General features: G+C 38.1%; 5 protein-coding genes and 1 non-coding gene across 6 annotated transcripts; 3 read left to right on the top strand and 3 right to left on the bottom strand.

Moving 5' to 3' along the window:
- The first annotated feature begins 422 nt into the window (after positions 1-422).
- On the top strand, positions 423-514 carry TRNAI-UAU (transfer RNA isoleucine (anticodon UAU)). Its single transcript is given in 2 exon segments — positions 423-460; positions 479-514. It is a non-coding gene; the product is annotated as a tRNA-Ile (tRNA).
- A 622-nt stretch (positions 515-1,136) lies between these two features.
- LOC136780408 (uncharacterized) lies at positions 1,137-3,386 on the top strand. The gene is made up of 5 exons (XM_066738744.1): positions 1,137-1,277; positions 1,580-2,055; positions 2,120-2,419; positions 2,536-2,717; positions 2,781-3,386. The coding sequence occupies exons 1-5, from the start codon at positions 1,218-1,220 to the stop codon at positions 3,287-3,289; spliced, it is 1,527 nt and encodes a 508-aa protein (XP_066594841.1). The 5' UTR covers positions 1,137-1,217; the 3' UTR covers positions 3,290-3,386.
- LOC136780409 (uncharacterized) lies at positions 3,372-4,556 on the bottom strand. Its single transcript, XM_066738745.1, has 4 exons — positions 4,230-4,556; positions 4,081-4,140; positions 3,649-4,011; positions 3,372-3,592 (listed from the first exon to the last, which is right to left on the bottom strand). Exons 1-4 carry the CDS (start codon positions 4,282-4,284, stop codon positions 3,372-3,374), a joined length of 699 nt encoding a protein of 232 aa, XP_066594842.1. The 5' UTR covers positions 4,285-4,556.
- Positions 4,557-4,585: 29 nt separating this feature from the next.
- Positions 4,586-5,064, top strand: LOC136780461 (IQ domain-containing protein K-like). Its single transcript, XM_066738834.1, has 3 exons — positions 4,586-4,669; positions 4,731-4,867; positions 4,938-5,064. The coding sequence occupies exons 1-3, from the start codon at positions 4,586-4,588 to the stop codon at positions 5,062-5,064; spliced, it is 348 nt and encodes a 115-aa protein (XP_066594931.1).
- Positions 5,065-5,124: 60 nt separating this feature from the next.
- mRpS34 (mitochondrial ribosomal protein S34) lies at positions 5,125-6,053 on the bottom strand. The gene is made up of 3 exons (XM_066738746.1): positions 5,903-6,053; positions 5,614-5,821; positions 5,125-5,541 (listed from the first exon to the last, which is right to left on the bottom strand). The coding sequence occupies exons 2-3, from the start codon at positions 5,803-5,805 to the stop codon at positions 5,152-5,154; spliced, it is 582 nt and encodes a 193-aa protein (XP_066594843.1). The 5' UTR covers positions 5,806-5,821; positions 5,903-6,053; the 3' UTR covers positions 5,125-5,151.
- Positions 6,054-6,397: 344 nt separating this feature from the next.
- LOC136780460 (uncharacterized) lies at positions 6,398-17,727 on the bottom strand. The gene is made up of 8 exons (XM_066738833.1): positions 17,560-17,727; positions 17,387-17,466; positions 10,883-11,177; positions 10,633-10,803; positions 9,252-10,544; positions 7,977-8,750; positions 7,155-7,678; positions 6,398-7,007 (listed from the first exon to the last, which is right to left on the bottom strand). The coding sequence occupies exons 1-8, from the start codon at positions 17,725-17,727 to the stop codon at positions 6,647-6,649; spliced, it is 3,666 nt and encodes a 1,221-aa protein (XP_066594930.1). The 3' UTR covers positions 6,398-6,646.
- Positions 17,728-18,066: the final 339 nt, after the last annotated feature.

Raw genomic sequence — 18,066 nt, 5'->3', positions numbered from 1 at the left:
TAAATGATTCTTATATACCTTTATATTTTTTTAAATTTGTTTTTTTTTTTCTTTGAGCTCTCTTTTTCTAGTTCAAGCTCTCAAGAAACCCTAATTTTACAATATGTTAATAAGAATGTTTATTGTTACGATCAAAGTTGTTTAAATAAAAAAGAATATATTATAGCTGCACACACATTTTACATCTATACATATTTTATAGTGACAATAACCTATACGAAAAACATAAAGATTAATATATGTAATAATATAGAGAACTATAGAAAGTGTAGATAGTATGGTAAAGAAAAGCACAGCTAAAAAAAATGTTGAAGTGTATAGTTAGTGTGAATTGGATTAATTATTGTTTTGAAGAAAGTTTTCTCTATAAACTCATGTGGTGTTTCCATAGAAAAGCCAAATTAGTGGCCTTATTCACAACAGCTCCAGTGGCGCAATTGGTTAGCGCACGGTACTTATAAGACAGTGTTCGTGAGCGATGCCGGGGTTGTGAGTTCGAGCCTCACCTGGAGCATTTTTTTTGCTCCTTTTTTTTAACAAACTCATTCACAATTTCCTTATTATTCGAAAGTAATTTGCACAGGAGTCACTAAAAACTACAAAAATTTATATTGACAAACGCAATAGAATTATTTATTAAAGATTATTTGCAAAAAGAATAAAATTCCGCTTCCTTTTATTTTTATCAATATGATGTATTAAGTGATAAAATATGAGAACCTAAAAAACTTATATATATATATATATATATATATATACTTTCTTCATAACGCTATATTTCGATTTATTGCGCGAAAAGGAGTACGCCGTTATCGAAATCTACAAAATAATAAGGGCACTGTGTCGCATTTAAAGAAATGAACAATAAGTACTGGGTACGTGGTAAAGGAGCAACAGGGAATCTCTGACCCAAATTCACCGAAAAACATGACTCTTCACTCGCGACAGCCACTATGCTCGAGGTGTTATCAACAATTTTAATGGTAGCCGCATTAAAATTTTGAATGACGATGATGTTTTATGCTAAGTAACCGATTGCCAGCCGAATCACGCATACACATATCGTATAGTGGACATGGTGCTTGCTCTTTGTCCCAATATCTAACAATAAAAGCAGAACAAGCCATGGCCCACGACTCCTCGTAAGGAAAAAAACCTTTAAAAGCCATCGTTCCAGCTTCGAACCCCATTAGTCCTCTCTTCTTGATCTTTCGAAAATGTTGTTTCCTCAGTCGTTTCGTTTTACCAAAGGATTTCGTTTAGTGCTACTGTTACAGGTGCGAGACTTTCTAATACTAATTACCCTAAGAACAAGTATTAAAACTACGTTGTCAAATATGGTAACACCATATATTTAGGAATATTGCAGAAAACATTTAAGTAAAATCAGCTCTTGAAATATTTTTTGAGTTATTGACTTTGACACGGAGAATCAATTTAAGAAAAAATCATAATTTTGAGAATATTGGCATATATGGAACGCTTAGAATTTCCAATCTTCGTTTATCCCACTCGTTATTATTGTATTTCTGTGTCTAATGAACAAAGTAAATAATGACATAATTGTTTATCAATCCAGATAGTGCAATGCTTGTTATTTCATCCCGGAGCTGCGCTATTCGGTATCAGAAACCAATTGGTATCTCCAGATCCTGTCTTCATTAATTTTCCACGAAGGCACAATTATACCAGGATAGTGACACGCTATTTGCCTGCAACGGAGCTTCCGGAATCAAGCTTACCGGAAGTCATAGACAATCGAGCGAGGAACACAGTTTTTCTGAGAACGATTAACAATGTCGCTAATTTGGCTCCATCAGGCGAAGCAAATTTGTTATCATTACCGGTTATTGATACCGGCCTCCAACCACCATCGCTATCGAACGCCGCAGGCGATAACCGATTTTATCTTCAACCTTCCGCAAGACCGGCAAATAGTTTTATCGCCAATCAAGCGACCAGCAGCAGCCTCACCAAAGATTCTCAAATGTCTTTCGGTAATATTTACATCAACGAAATGTCGTGCTTGAGTACAGCGGATGATTTGTATTTCAGGTAAACTATTTTATCGCGCAATCTTATCGAAGATTTTTTATTTCATTGCCCCTTATGATTGCAGAGTTTCGATGAAGTCGCTGAAAAACGTTGACCTACCAATAATGGAAAACGCAGCGAGCGATTCCTGCCAGGTGCGCAAGAATAACGATGAATATCGTATTGATCTAGGAAAGGAGGAATTTTGGAATTGCGGAGTGGTGGATTGCTCCACCGAGATCGATAAGCTCTTTTGTCTAAATCTAAGATTTCCGGTAATTCCTGGACTGAAATTGAGAGGAGACATGAGAGTTAGTTTGCGCTGCAAGCCTCAGGAGAAAACTGCATCCCACACCAAAAAGATTACTGTAAAGACGTTAGACACGTAAGACAGAGTGAGGGTTAGAGATATAATTAGAGAGAGAGAGAGAGAGAAGGACAGATTCAACTTTAACAAAATTAACTGTTTTTTACAAAAGAAAAAATTGTTCTATTTTGCAGAACGGCGAGAATGGTACCGGGAATAATCAGCGGAGGTTCGAGAAATACATTTGACACCGACGTGGCGCTTTTTCGAAAAACCTACAGTTCTGAAAATGTGTTCGATACAAAAATAGAGCCCGGAGGTACGGTTGTATTGGGCGAGGAGGTCTTGTTGCGCGTTGTTGTCAAGGAAGGCGACGGTATGTAATTATCGCATGTAAAATGGCAATAAAATATTATTACAAAGAAGTATTTTTTGTCAGGATGGCGTTATTCGCGAATCAGCGATGTGAACGTTCATTTCGTAGAAAAGCAGGCGCGGAAGAAGATCATGAATAGTTTGTGGATTTTGGACTCGAACGGTTGCTTGAATCCGGACGTTCGAGATATCTGCTCGAGGGAACAGTACAAGCACTCGTCGCTGAAAACGTATTTGATTTTTCAGGCGTTCATGTTCGAGAACATGAGGGAAAGCGACGAGATGGTGTTGAGCGTGAAAGTGACCGGATGCTTGGACGGTGCAGATTGTATATTAAATTGTCCCGGAGGACATAGTCGGCGCACCAGGAGCAGCTCTAGTCACAATCAAACAGTTAATTGGCAAGACGACATTGCTTTCAAAGTAATTTATCCAAAGGTACATTCCGAGAATGCCCAGAGTACCTACTTAATAGTACTGTGCATTTTGTTCTCCTTAACGATCATAGCTGTAGTCACATTATTATGGGTAATTAAAAGTTGTTTATTGCAAAAAGGACCAAATAAATTCTGATACAAACGTGTACACGGTTTCTATCCGTTTATTCCTCGGCACTTGCTTTACAATAATTTTGTCAAGGCTTTGTAGCTCAAGGTCAGTCTATGTACCAGCCATCAAGTTCGAGAGTTAATTTTACCCCGATTGCGAACAGAGTGGCCGAGCAGATTATGCTCTTTACCAAAGGATCGTTTTTCAAGTGGTACATGACGCATCCAAAGGAGCAAAAGCATACGTCGTCGAAATAGCGGAAACCCTTGGTGACGTAGTAATGATCCATTTGTCTCTGCTTCTCTCCCATCTTTTTGGCCTTTTCACCTAAAATCGGTCAACGTGAAAAAACAATCGTTCCTCAAGGTTGCTTTTTTACATACCTTTCGTACGATTTAATGGACACCGATCTTCGCAAAGTTTAGTCGATGGGTCATTTAAGAAAGATAGCTGCTCGCTGTCCAAACTTCCGGTGTTGGAAGTGTCGATTGGCGTTGGCTGTTTCGTCAATTCCCCTGATTTGGGTATCTTTCCCTTCTGTTTTTGACGCTTGCCATATTTTGAGCTATCTGCGTGGGTCCCCTCCACTTGATTAATCATCGTAGTGTCACTTGTTGGAAAAGTTTGCGTAGCGGTATCATCACTTGCCCCTGCCCCACCGTAGAACAATTCCTCGGATTCCTGCTTTATCACTCGTTCGTAGGACTCCTCGCGTTTCATCGACACTGTTATGAGATCCTTCTTCACTGAAATTATAACGATAATTTATTTTTACAATCTAAACGAGTTGCGTAAGTGTTATTTTTTACACCTACATAACTTTTCAGCTTCCCTCTTCTTCAGCCTCTCGGGAATTGGAATGCGTCCATCTTCGACTGAAAATTTATTTATCGTAAGAATCGTAATTGATTTGATGCTTGTATATCATTTACTGAATGTAATGATAAAATATATATTGCCGTACTTGCTTTTCTCAACTCCCTCCTTATATTAGGGCATCTTATGTGGCACTTAGACATTAAGCTTCTTGTGTATATTGTTCAAACTTGGAATAGAAATATTTCAATGTTCATGAACTTTTATATTAAGCTCAATGTCTCTGTCATTTATTACTATGAATTTTATGAAGGTTACTAAAAATATAAATATAAATTTTGTATAGCATAAAATCATGGCCTGAAGTTTGCGCAGTCAGGTGACGAGCGAGAAAGGTCTATTGTCATTGTTTTTTTCTCAAGACATCGTGTGACAGGTGACCGCGGCGTTTTGTAATTGCAATTTGCAATTTGTGATAAACAAAAGCTAAAACGCATAATTATTATGTTTGAGGACGACCCATCGGATTATTTGAATGAGCAAGTTTTTCCAACATTATTGCCAGCGATGGAAGATTTGTTAATTAAGGCTAGTCAATATATAGTAAAATTTATGTATCAATTTGTATTTATGTTTTATACATCAACAGATGCAAAAACGTCGTATCGATGGTTTAGATTATTTAGCTGAAATTTTATGGAATTGCAATCCAGAGCATCCAGAACGGAAAACGCAGTGGAAAAATATATTTGACATACCGCAAATGAAAATGATTTTGATAGAAAAGTAAATCTAGCAATTAACATTATGATACGCTCAAAATGCTATATTAATTTAAACTTATATTAAAATATAGACCCAGAGTGGTTTATCCAAAATGGAGCTGGTTTAACAAGGAAGAAGCAATCATATATATACAAAAGCATGTTCGTGGCTGGCTTGTTAGAAAAAAGGGCTATGTGACAAAGAAAAAGGAGTTATAAAAGATCTCCAATTATTTCTTAATAAATATAACTTTTTAGCTTATGATAAAATTAACATTCTATTTTATAAATATGTTAGCTCTTTATTTAATCATCATATTTAACATTAGCATATAAGGATGGGCTAACAGTCTTCCCAACACCTAATACTATTTGCATTGGTGATTCTTTTCGTTCAACAATTTTAAAATTTTTAAAATGCCCTGTTCTGTTGTAATAAATGGGCATTTCATTTACAGACTCGTCATCAGTTTTCTTAAGCCGTTTTATAAATAATTTATACATTGGTGGTAATTCCATTGTTCTAGGGACAATAATTTCAGGAGCCCCTTGTTTTTTAGCTTCATATAAATGTTCTTCATCTTTAGGCACCAATCTGTAATCCGCTTTATAACTAACACTATCTATTTGAACAGGCTTGCTTTTTGTTTTCCCTCTAAATGTGTTTTCCACAAGAGCATAAACCAAACGGTCAGGCTGTTCAAAAATTTAAAGAACATAACAATTTTTGAATGTTTAGAAATATATAAATGTTGTTGTGCTACGTACACTGTCCGGGTCTTCAATATAAGGTGCTGCTTGAACTTTGAGTATCCTTATATAAGAAGGTTCGGAATATTTAACAGCGTTACGATATCTTATAACCATTCTACCAACACCGAAATTTTTCAAATTTCCAAGGATTTCCCACAGTGGTTTGCCACTAAAATTTGTTGTACGTCCAATTAATTGTATCGGCATTATTGCTGGTTGTGGTCTGCAAATTAATGTTAGGTTAGTTTGGCTGTATCAACTGAAAGATAAACTTATAGACATATTCATAAATATTGCAGACCACCTTCACAGATTTAGGTTAGTTTTTCTATTTTTCTCCTGTGACAAGTTTTCTTCAGTATCCTGTTTTGCGTGTGTGTGCCATGCCGGCCTGATCAGCTCCATCAGCCTTGTAAGTAAGTCATGTAACATGTAACGTAACGCGACCAGCTAGACCGGCGACAGTCCAGCCAGTGCCCTCTTCATAGCTCAGTTTAATTCTGTTTCCCCAAGACTTCTCTTTTACCGGTAGGCGGTAGCCACTAAAAGTAGCTAAGATAATAAATAACAACAAATGGAAAAGGTACAATAATACACTTAAATCCAACGTTTTACAAAATTTGTTTATTTTTAAATGTAATATTTATTTTATAATAAAAATATAATAAGCCTGCAAAGAAAATGCATTACATAGCGCTCCAAACCGAACAAGGTTCGAAGAATATTTAATTCTCGTAAATATATAGTGCAATCCATACAATAATGATTCTAACAATAAAATAACTAATTTTATACAATATACATAATTGATATGATTTTTTCTGTTATATGTACAATAAGTTAAGTATTAAATATAAAATATTATATATATATATATATATATATATATATATATGTATACTTTAATTTCTACAGACGGTATACTGATAGAAATGCGATCAAGTGTTTCTTGTACTAGTTTTGAATGATTTAAAATTGAGTTTTGAAGAACTGTTTCAAGGAGAAATGATAATTTCATGAAGGGATACACGGAGGAGGTCTGAATAAATTAGTATTCTCCAAGGACTTGTCTAATCCAGTCGAGATAATAAGATACTCGCGCATAAACCCCAGGAACACCAGGTTGCCCACAGCCGATGCCCCAGGAGACGACGCCGGACAGTTGCCATCTTCCATTACGTTCGCAAACCATTGGACCACCTCCATCACCTTTGCAGGCATCTTTGCCCTCTTCGCCACCGGCGCAAATGAATCCAGGATGAAGGTTGAAGCTGGAACCCAATCTGGTCCTCTTCATCTGGTGCTCGCACACCTGGTTGCTCACCACCGGTACATCCACTTCCTTCAAGATGTTTTGGTACTTGCCGAAATCGCCAAAAGCGTCTTTTCCCCAACCAGTGGTCCAGCATCTAGAAAATTCCATGAAATATCCGCATTTTTATACAGTTTCACCATTTTGACACTACACATTCATGATAATTTGCACAGAATTAAGGATAAGTAAACTATTAAACTTACTGTAATAAGTAATAACTAATATTTGCGAGTTAACTCACCTGGTACCAGTGAAGTCATCGTGTTTATCCGGCAAACAAGCTGGACTTATGTGAGGATTCTTCTCGAAATCGACGTCGTGATCCAATTTCAAGATGGCGATGTCGTTGTAGAGGGTACCAGCGTAGAATTCCGGATGTACGTGAACACTAACAATGTCGCGCTCGATGTAGGGGTAGAATTCCACGTCATGGTTCACATCCCATTCGCCAAGGCGAGCACGAAGGTCACGACCAGCGTGAGTCTTCACACAGTGGGCAGCTGTGATGATGTGACGCGATGAGATAAGAGTTCCTCCGCAAACGTAAACACTCTCGTTCGGATCCTTCTTCAAGATGGCCACTTGCCACGGGTACTCCCCGAATTCGGAGTCCCCGTCCACGTAAACCGGAGTCTTGATTCTTCCATTGATACCTTGAGTGTTCCTTACTCCACATTGATTGTACTTCGGGCGTGAATTTAAAATTTGATTTCTACGACAGCAAACGTGACGAGGTCCGCAAACTGGTGGTCGGCCGAATTGTCTCTAAAATAAACAAAAAATTCTTTCTCGTAAAAATGTACCAGCTCCAACGATATGTAGGATATCAGCTAAAGGAAATCTTGGGAATTGTTAACCAAACGCGTTTTGTGCTTCTGTCTCTATCTATATATATATATATATATATATATAGTTACGAATATGTATACGTAAGTGCGAGTTCCAATGTTGCTTAATTCATCAGTCGGTGTCACTTTCAGTCTGGTAATATAGGAATTGCCTGCGAACACTTTGTCAAAGAGTCCTTAATGCTTAAAGTGGCCAAAGGAAACCCGAGTCTTACCTCCTGCGGGATTTCAACAACGGGCTTTACATCCCTTTTTTTCCTGTCTCTAAAAGCAACCTTGTTGCTCGTTCCCTTATTATCGATCAACGTCGATCGAGCTTTGGAGATCGGCTCTCTGGCAGCTGTAATATTTGTTCTAGCGTTTCTACTGTAATAGTCATTAGGATAATCGCTGTAATCATCGGAATAATCGTAGTCGTCGTAGGCAGAATAGGATGGTTCGTGATGATGGTAATGTGGCTTTTCGTAATAACCATGATGGTTATGGTGATGAATATGGTGTTGGGGTTTCTCGTAGTATCCATGACCACCAAAGCTCGGATAATGTGGCTTTGATGGGTAATGATGAATCGGTTTCTCTATAAAGATTGGTTTTTCGTGATAGGGTGGGCCCGGTGGATAGTAATGGGGTGCGTAGTGTCCATATGGTCCATGGTGTCCCAACAAGGCCTGCTTCTTGTAGGACAATATATTTCCGATCTTGTTGACCAGACCGTGGTTCGGTGTGACGTGAAGATTGACGAAAGGCTTGACAACCTTCTCACCGTACTCGTCCTTGGTGACCTGCACGGCCACCAAAGGGTTCACGGAGACCAAACCGAGATTGAGACCTTGTCCCCCGGCCCCGTACCCTGGATATGGGTTCACCAGTGCACCACCGCCATAAGGATTGATCGGATAGCTTCCAGCGGACTGTGGTAAGCCGAAACTCACGCCCCAAGTAGGCTTCACATTCAGTTTCGAGGTATCCAAGTTGTCAACGATCCGCCTCTGCAACGAGAGAGTCCAAGAGTCACGTGGTAATGCAGACTTTTCCATATTGTTTTTCATTTCTTTTCAGGATTAGCACAGGTTTGTGGTTAGACAACGCCGTATCATTTCGTTAGATTTCATTCCCGTGTCTCTCAGGCTCTTCCTCTTCCTATTTCTATATATATATATATATATATATATATATATAATCTGCTCTGAGTTAAGTGACTCTATAACGCTCTCGAGTGCCGAAGCAGATCGTTGAACATCAATTTTGTTATTTCGCCAGCCGTTTCTACATTTGCTTGCACGTACACATTGCATATTTAAACAATCTTTGGTATAGTAAAAGGTATAGCGAATAATGGAATTATTATTGCAAATTTCTATATCTATAGGAAGCATGCGAGAAGCGGTTGAATTTTCAGAGTTGAACGTAATTTTACGATCAGAGTTTTTAGTTGTATTAATTCTTATCTACGTTAATATAGATACATGACAGTTTAAGATTATACTTACGCCTTGGGCTTGTTCCGCTTTACTATCCGATGTCTCCCGTTTGGTTTCCCGTTTTGATCTTTTCTCAGCTTCCTCGCTAGGTTTTTCTTCGGTTGATTTAGCCTTGGCCAGGTCAACTTGCAGATTTTCTTTCTGAGTTTCTTCGGCTTGTTCCGTTTCATTGACCCCTTTTGGTACCCTGATGACGTTCATGGTACCATTTCCATCGGTTATGACAACCTCGACAGTGTCAGCCTCGATGTCCTTACCGAGGCTTCGTGGGTCGATGGCCAAGTACAAGTCCTCTTTGCGACCAACTTGATCAATGGTGGCGCATTGGTCGTAAGGTACGCAAACGCAGTCCTCGTAGTTGGAGGAAGACAGTCCATTGTCGAAACCACTCCCAAGACCGTTACCGGAACTGATACCAGCGAAATTGTTACCAGCAAAATTGTTGCCAGCGAAATTACTGCCACCAAATTGACTGCTACTTCCCAGTCCTCCGAGCCCTGACTGGAACTGTTTTCCGCTCTGTTGACCATTGACAAAGGATCCCTTGTTGAACCCTCCGAGGACCGAGTCTCGTTTTGGTTTCTCATACGATGGATACCGATCGGCATAGTTGTTGATGGCGGAAGATGCAGAACCGAGACTGTTGCTGGCACTTGGCAGTTTGACCTTGAAAGCTTTCTTGTAGTCCTCGTCAAATTCGTTGAGAGATCCAGTGTAAGTATTGCCACCTCCGTATCCGTAATTATTGAAAGCATTGTTGCCAATGGGACCAGGACCAATAATGGGACCTGAAGAGATTCCAGCTGCACCCAGTTTGGTATCGTCTCCATGATGGTAGTGATGATGGACGTGTTGTTGAACTGTAGAGCTCGGCTGTACGATCACTTGTTTCTTGTCGATGAACTTGTCCTCGTAGTCAGACTCCGTGTCCAAGGAAGCCTCGTAAATCGGTTTGGATCCATATATGGGTCCTGGTTTCTTGAAGCCGGGGTAAAGTCCGGGATAACTGGATGGTGGTTTGGAAAAGGTTGGTCCATAGCTTGGTCCACTGAAGGAAGGTGGTGGTCTACCGAAAGGAGGTGGTGGTCCACCAATAAACCCTGGTCCAGAGTGGCCTGGTCCATGTCCAAATCCAGGTGGAAGTGGTACAGGTTTCGCTGATCCATAGGGGCGTTTGATGGCCACTGCAGGCAAGGGTCTACCAACTGGCTTGATCGTAACTGGTTGAGCATAAATGATGTCATGGGGATGAATATCTCGGTGGGGTGAATAGAACGGTCTACGTCCTTCCAGATTCTCGCACTGTAAATAACATTTGTAAAAATCTTAAAATTATGAACAATATGCTACATACTAAGAATATATTGCATAATAATTGTTTATTACTCACGTTCATCAAACCAAGATTACAGAGCTTGTCCTTGATGTAAGCACGGGCTATCGTGTCGTTTCCCAGTTGAAGAGCATTTTTAATATCAGGATCGGAATAAACCTCGTCGAATCCTTCGAGGTTGCGTCCATGTCGATTGGAAACAAGAATATTATCCACCACAGCATCCACCTATGAAAGGTATCGATTAAACGAAGTTGAAGAAAGAGTATCTTTTCAATTTTTATGATCCACCCAGTGAATTTCTTACCGATTCTTGAGACTCCAGAGCGTCTGCAACTGTGCTTTGGCTCGTTTGGATATTCGGGGAATATTGCTGAGTTTCTTCCTGCCTCTGATCTTCAGCACTGAACGAGAGTGGATGGAAAGACTCTTGCTCGGGGGTGTTAGCCGAAGCCATTAGATCTTGACCCAAATAGGTAGACCATTTTTGTTGGTTGGAAGAAGATGCGGATGACTGGGCCGAAGAGCTCGTCTCGTAAATTACTTGAGTAGCCAAAGTCTGTACGGCCAGACTCGCCAGCAGGATGACCCACTCCTTCATCCTAAAATTGTAGCAATTCGAATTATTAACTACGAATATGGACAAATTTATACAGTTCGATAAAATAGAAAGTAAAAGGTAAAAGTGTATATACGTATATCGCTTTAGATTTATGGGAGGATAGAGAAAAAGTGGGCTGGACATTTGTAAATGTCCGAAGATCGAGTTTGCTAATAAAGAAGTGTTACGAGGTGCTTTGGTAATATGGGAGTGCGTGGGCGTTGCACGCATAATTTATTAGGACAGTTTGGCCACTTTTCTAGATGTAATGTCTTTTGATCGGAGTTTACATAGAAGGAAGTCTTGCCTAATTTTACAAGAAAGCTTTCCCAGTCTGTATCACTGCGGGCGATGCAAAACACACGAGACTTTCCCTTCCTTAACTTTCATCGTGTATTTTCGGTTCTGATCTCACGTAGCACTTATACGTACATGGCTCATTGTCTATTTCAGCTTGCAAAATGTGAACGACGGGATTTTGGTTTCAAGTTACGGCCAAATTTTAATGGTTAAGCGTGCGTGTCATAATGATGTTAGATATGGGTATATATGTTAGTGTGCATGTGTGGTCATGGAAATTTCGGGTTGCCAAATGTACACAATTTGCATATAACAGTAACATAAACCAATTGTTGCTCAACCGTTGGGGTGTCCCTCTTGGTTCACGCGCACCAAATCTATCGAAGGACGTGTCTGGCGTCGATCGTGTTGCAATTTCAAAGTGTTTTGAACGAAACGTTGAGAAAGTGCATCTCACCTTTCTCCGAAGGATTTTTATTGTCGACCAGTCTTTACGTTCCTATACCGAACAGCTTGACGAAACTTTTTGTATACGTTAGATGGAGAATCCGAGCCGTTTTAAAAACGTTTTCCATATTATTGACCAATCTATTTACGAAATCTACGATGTGCATAATTTCTCCATAGAGAATGTAAATTTAATCGGTTTAACGACAATTCAAATTTCAATTATATTCTTTCGACGTTCGCGGATGACAAAGAAGAGATGCGTAAGCGTGTAATTGAGCGAGGAATCAACGAAAGTGAGAGGAAGTTAGGAGAAAGTCGTTTGACTAGTCCCTCGATTCTCGAAGAAAATGATTTCTTTAGGTAGCCGCAAATAAGAATGTGCATTGGTCCGATGATCAATTCGTTCGGATGTTATTTTGACTGAGTGAAAGCAGTTGCGTAATGTTTTGAAAGAAATTTGCACCCAAATAAATATTTAGGTATTATAATTCAAAGGAATAATCGATTTTACTTCTTCCGCCAGCTTATAATGGTCTCGCTTAATTACTGAAACGTCCTTAAGAAGTTTTATCGGCTCTTGTCTGCTCTAAAAAATTTCTAGGTTGACAATGAGATAGCACGACAATGTACAATGTTACATCGGCCATTAAAACATAATAGATCATGGTGTGAGTGAACCAGTTTTTTCTCAGCGGATCTTCACTTCGCGGCGAATGGGAGAAAGTGATACTCGCGTATATGCTGAGTACACACACTGGTGTACGAAGACCGCGTGGGTGGGACGGTATTAAAAAAGTCTGTATATTTACCATCAAAAGTAAAATGTATAAGAATAAAAAAAGTTTTAAATATTATTAATTTTGAATTTACGTAAAGTTTCTTTCGATAAAAGAAAGTTATTTTTAACTTTGTATAATGTGGATCGTTATTTGTAGATTCTATATAAATTATTTCGCTATAAGTGGATAACAATAAGTTTTAACGAACTTAATTGTGGTTTTAATTAAAATGGCAAAAGGGAAAAAAGGGTTGAGTGGTGAGAAATAATGTTTTTGACTTATGACTTACCTGTTAATTGTAACCGCACTGAGAACGCACCGGTTTCTCGAACAGCTCGCGAACGTCTTTTATGCGTGGACTGTGTTGCTCTCTAACCGAACACTTTCTCCGTCAACTACAACCGGTGTCTATGCTTTTACCGAAGCCGCTCGTATCTTATATAGACCTGTCTTTCGGGGATGCTGAGGAACTCGTGACGTTTCGAGTCACGGTGGGGTACCTTTCGTGACTCACTCGCTAACCGGACATCCGTCTGCCCCAATCGTATCGTTTTAGCAAAGCGCAACCACCCCAAAATTCGAAACAATCTTCTGACTTTCGCACAAATCGTTCAATCAATTTATATATACTTTTTTAATCTCTCCAGAATACGAAACATTTTTTTAGGCGTTGGAACAACGTCAGAGATTTTTCATAATTTATTTTAATAAATATAAAATATAATAATAAAAATAAAGAGGAGTTTTTCGAAAATATACATCAGGTCTCTTCTCAAAGTTAATATTGTATTTAACATGTTATGAGAATGTATTAAATAACTCATTTAATTTTGATTAGTTAATGCAAAGGTTAAGAGTATAATAATAGTTTTATAAATACCGAGATATTATGTACAAAAGAACTGTTACTCTAATTGCTCTTTTTGATTTTCAAGTGATAGCAATTTTTCTTTAGATTGAAAAATGGATTTAGGCACGTGGAAATATCTGGAAATGGTAATAAATATGCGTGTTTACAGATCAAACGGATATTATTTATTTATGGATCTGGCTATCTCGTTAAATATTATGTAGCTTTCAACGAAGTGGGTTTTCTTCGAAAATCTTTCGGGACAGCGCGTTGGATCTTGGAAATCGCGGCTCAGGGTTTTCGAGGAGAATGTTTTACGTAATTCGGTTTGGACATCGCGTCTGACGTATGCGGTTCTGTAAAGCTGCTTTGCATAGGGTGTACAAGCCACGGCGACTAGTCAATGAACGAAAAAACTTAGTCTTGCGTACGATCATTTCACGTCAATGAAATTATATAAACACGCAACAGTTTGGATTGAATAATTTTGTTTTGTTTATAAAAGATGTGATATGTATTTAAGAAGAAATAAAAAACGTCTAATTTTTTTCATGTCAAATTAATGAGTTTTCTGCTCGAAAAAAAAACGCCAAACAGCATTTGAAATTTTTATGTTTTTACTTATGATTTATATACTACAATTATATTTTTCAATTACCAAGCAGCTGGTGCAGTGCAAGGTTATTCACCCTAATGATTCCAGTGACGACACACCTGCTTTTCATAGTGAATCCTGCCCTGTCAGTGTACCCAAACCCTAACAAAGAGCTATATAGGTATAAAAAAGAAAATGGACTGAATTTCATTGAAAAAATTTCGAGTAAAGAAATTAATTTTTTTGTTCAGGATGGATCATTATATAATCACGCTTTCCACGTGCATTGTAATGACTTGATGAATCACACGAGGGAATGCACGTCAGTATAAAATATACGAATCCCTATAAAGAACATATTGTTTTTAGTCCTGGAGCAATGGTGAAAATTCTGATATATTTACGTTTAATCTATATCGCATTGTGGCTCAACGGTGATTCAGAGAATTGTGCTCGAGGAACCGAAACAATTAATTGGAAATTGTACTAAATTAAAGCAGTTTGTTACATCCGGTGGAAAGAGGATTTCGTGTAAGTTGCGTTCCTTGTCCTTTCAATACACGGGGCAACTGTATACACACTCAACTACGAATACTTTCTTTTTTTCAAACTTCTCTTCTCGAGCCTTAAAAATCTTACAGACGCAATGGATACAATAAATAGCCTGTAAGCAATTAAATAACGATTTTCCTTATTCTAATTCTCGATAAAAACCCACATTTATTTACTTACGTACAACCTAATAAAATAAAAAATTCACCGTGTTAAATTTAAGGTCCTTAAAGCTACGAAAAATTCCCAATTATGGAGTAATTATTTCTTATAGGTTCTCGAATCTCGTATTAAATACGAACGTTGATGAGGGAACTTTCGTATAGTATAATTCTAGAAAATGAAACAATCGGAAGTTATTATAAATCGATAGACGATTCACGATTGCTTCGGGAGGAATAATAAAAGCGTGTATTAATGGTCAAGGAATTGTGATAAAGTATCCTAAGTTTCTTAAGTTCGCGGTTTCTGAGGTTCCGGGAGAAAGCGTTTTGCGAGGATGTTTCAGGGCATTCAAGTGTAATGGTTATTTCTGAATGGAAACTATATTGTTCAAGATGCATTATGTATAAAGTACGTACGTAGTTCCCTGGCGTATAAGTTAGAGCTAGGTGATCGTACTGATCGTAGATTCGTTGATGCAAACTGCTCTGAATAAATATGTTTCATTACGATAACGATTACGATTATATATATATATATATATACATATATAGCATATTAGTACGTTATATGACAGTCCCAATGTACAGCCAAGACCTGGAAGTATTTTAAATAATATTTATTTGACGATCTGGTACATTTTTATGGACTGTTAAATTAGTGTTCACGTATTATTTATTTGATGCAAAATTCTTTTTGTCAGAAACTATCCCTAGTTAAATATTTTTTACATTAGAATGTATTACAGTACGAGAGACGCCGTTGCATAGAAAATGAACATTTGTGGCGATAAAAGGAAAGTTTATCGTTGAATCTTTCAAAGCATTGGGAAATTACACAAGGGACGTAAAGATTTTGCTCCGTAATTCCGTTAAACGTATTCTCGACGTTTGTCAGACTTTTCACCCGGATTTGACGTTACGTTACGTATAGCTGAAAATCTAGAAGGAGATCCTGTAGCCAATCGATGCATCGGAGACCTGTGGCGCGGCTATTGCACAATAGGGGTTTTCCTATAGATGTGTCGTAACTGGGAATTTTGTAGTGCGGATTTTTACTGCATCAAACCGGGGACAGAGGTATCTTGACCCAATTTAGCCAAGTGCGAGCTACTCGTGCGTATTATTGCTTGTTGACTTACACTCCGCTTCTGAGACAGCATACCGGGTGTGTCATTGATTCGTGCCAGCTTAAAAATCATGAATGGGAAAAGAAGAGAATTTGAATACATTTCTATTAGATTTGACTATATGGCATAATAAAAAATAAGTTCTCAAGGATAAGACATGTTACTTTTCGAAGCTTCTTATTGATAGTTTAATTATTATATAGAGATAACCAATAGAAAACGTTATGAATTAATTATTTTACAATGTAAACAATTTTTTAAAAATTACAATAGTCATGAGCAATTTTGTAATCCACGTCTTTTGTTGTAAATTCACGTATAGAGCTGCAAATGATGAAATTTAATAGTTCTTATTGTTAAATTGTATATTTAAATTTATAATGATAATTGTGCAGGTTACAAAATTGACCACGGCTATCATTGTAAAATTTACATAAATTTTTTATAGTTGAGGGATGTCTAGCCAGAGCGGAGAAGACTTTAGAATGAAAATAATTTATTCTTTTTTACCCATTTTATAAATTGTTCTTCTTAGAATCCCATCTCTTATCCTCGGTTTTGGCATTGGCACTAATTAATCTAATAACCGATTAACTGTAAAAATTCTCGAATCTGCGCTATTTCTTCATCCAACGACTTATATTTTAGAAATTAAATTCCATTCATTATATTTACATTATTATACCGTGTAAGATAGAAATTCAGCTTCTATTCGCGATTAAGCGAATACTCAAGGATGACTGGTCATCACTTGGATACTTTCTTGGAAAAGCTATAACTTTCGATTTTATTGTCATGAAGAGCAATAGATCATTTGTGGCGAGCCGTTTGATCTTGGCCAATTTTTCTTATTGAATCGATTCGCGCCTCTTTGTTATTTTTTTTACCCAATTACCATAATTACGCAAGCTTTCATTTGATCCTCCTTTACAAATCATACGTGATAAGAGTGCTAATTCTTTTTTTGAGAAAGTATCCGGCCTCTTTTAACACTTTCCTTTTCATTTTTAGTGGGCATCGACCCATGCAATTGGCACTACGTTCGATTATCGATGCATTCTATCGCTCTTCCGCATTTGACCTTCGCATAACAAAACAACGAGTGAACTTGCAAACACAAGAATGCTACTATTGGAAAACGTGATTACAATTTCTACTAGAATCTCAGAAAATCCTGGGATATAATTTTGCACAAATAGTAGAGGAATGAAGAAACTAAGAAACAGACTAAAATTGAGTAAAAGTGTAGTGTTTATTTTCTGTTATTTTTTATGCGTGGATGATATTTTATCGGTACATGATACGATCATTGGTTATCGGTGACGGGAAGGGCCGTACTCTACCGCTGTGCTGGTCAAGAGAGTCGAGGTGAGCTCAGTAGGTAATATGGTACCCGTGCTCGGATATCGAGTAGGACGAAGGTGCCGCTGCGAGTCCCAGTGGCGCTGAGTACGCAAGAGCGTACGGAGAGATCTGATAAATAAAAACACGACACCTTGAAACGAACTGATAGCATACTGGTACCGACACTAACGGGATTAGAAATATTTATCGTTGGTTACTGACCTGCGGTAGAATCGGAGTAGCGTATGCGATTCGTGCAAGTGGCGGTGCTATCGGTGCAATGATATGCGATAATTTAGCGGTAGATGCTGGGGTTTTAATTTCGGATACAACTGCCAAAGCAGGTTTTGGAGCTGGAGCTGGTGCACACCAAGATATGCCCAGAATCATACTTAGAAGAATCTGAAACGTATTTGGAAAAAATGTAAATATCAATAGACACACACACACACACACACAAGATGGTGTTTCGACGGAAAGTCCTTAGAAAAGAAGAAAATAAACAGAGCGATTATACGTGGTTACAATCTACTGTTTACATAGTCGATGAGACGGAAAGTTGAGCAAACGATTTTGACATACGTACTGTAATATCTAGGTATAAGAATAAGAGGATTTTACTCACGAGTTTTATCATGATGATAGGCTTTCTAGAAAAGTGTATCGGAAGATTATTCGCTCAGGAACGCTTCTGTATATCTGTATAGGAGAAGAGCACCGTCCTCGTAC

This window comes from Prorops nasuta, unplaced genomic scaffold (assembly GCF_024137725.1).
Source record: "Prorops nasuta isolate Cenicafe-Biocafe unplaced genomic scaffold, Cenicafe_Pnas_1.2 PNAS00019, whole genome shotgun sequence".
Classification (NCBI taxonomy): domain Eukaryota; kingdom Metazoa; phylum Arthropoda; class Insecta; order Hymenoptera; family Bethylidae; genus Prorops; species Prorops nasuta.
Note: the sequence above shows the minus strand (reverse complement) of the source record. Positions and strands in the feature narration are given on the sequence as shown.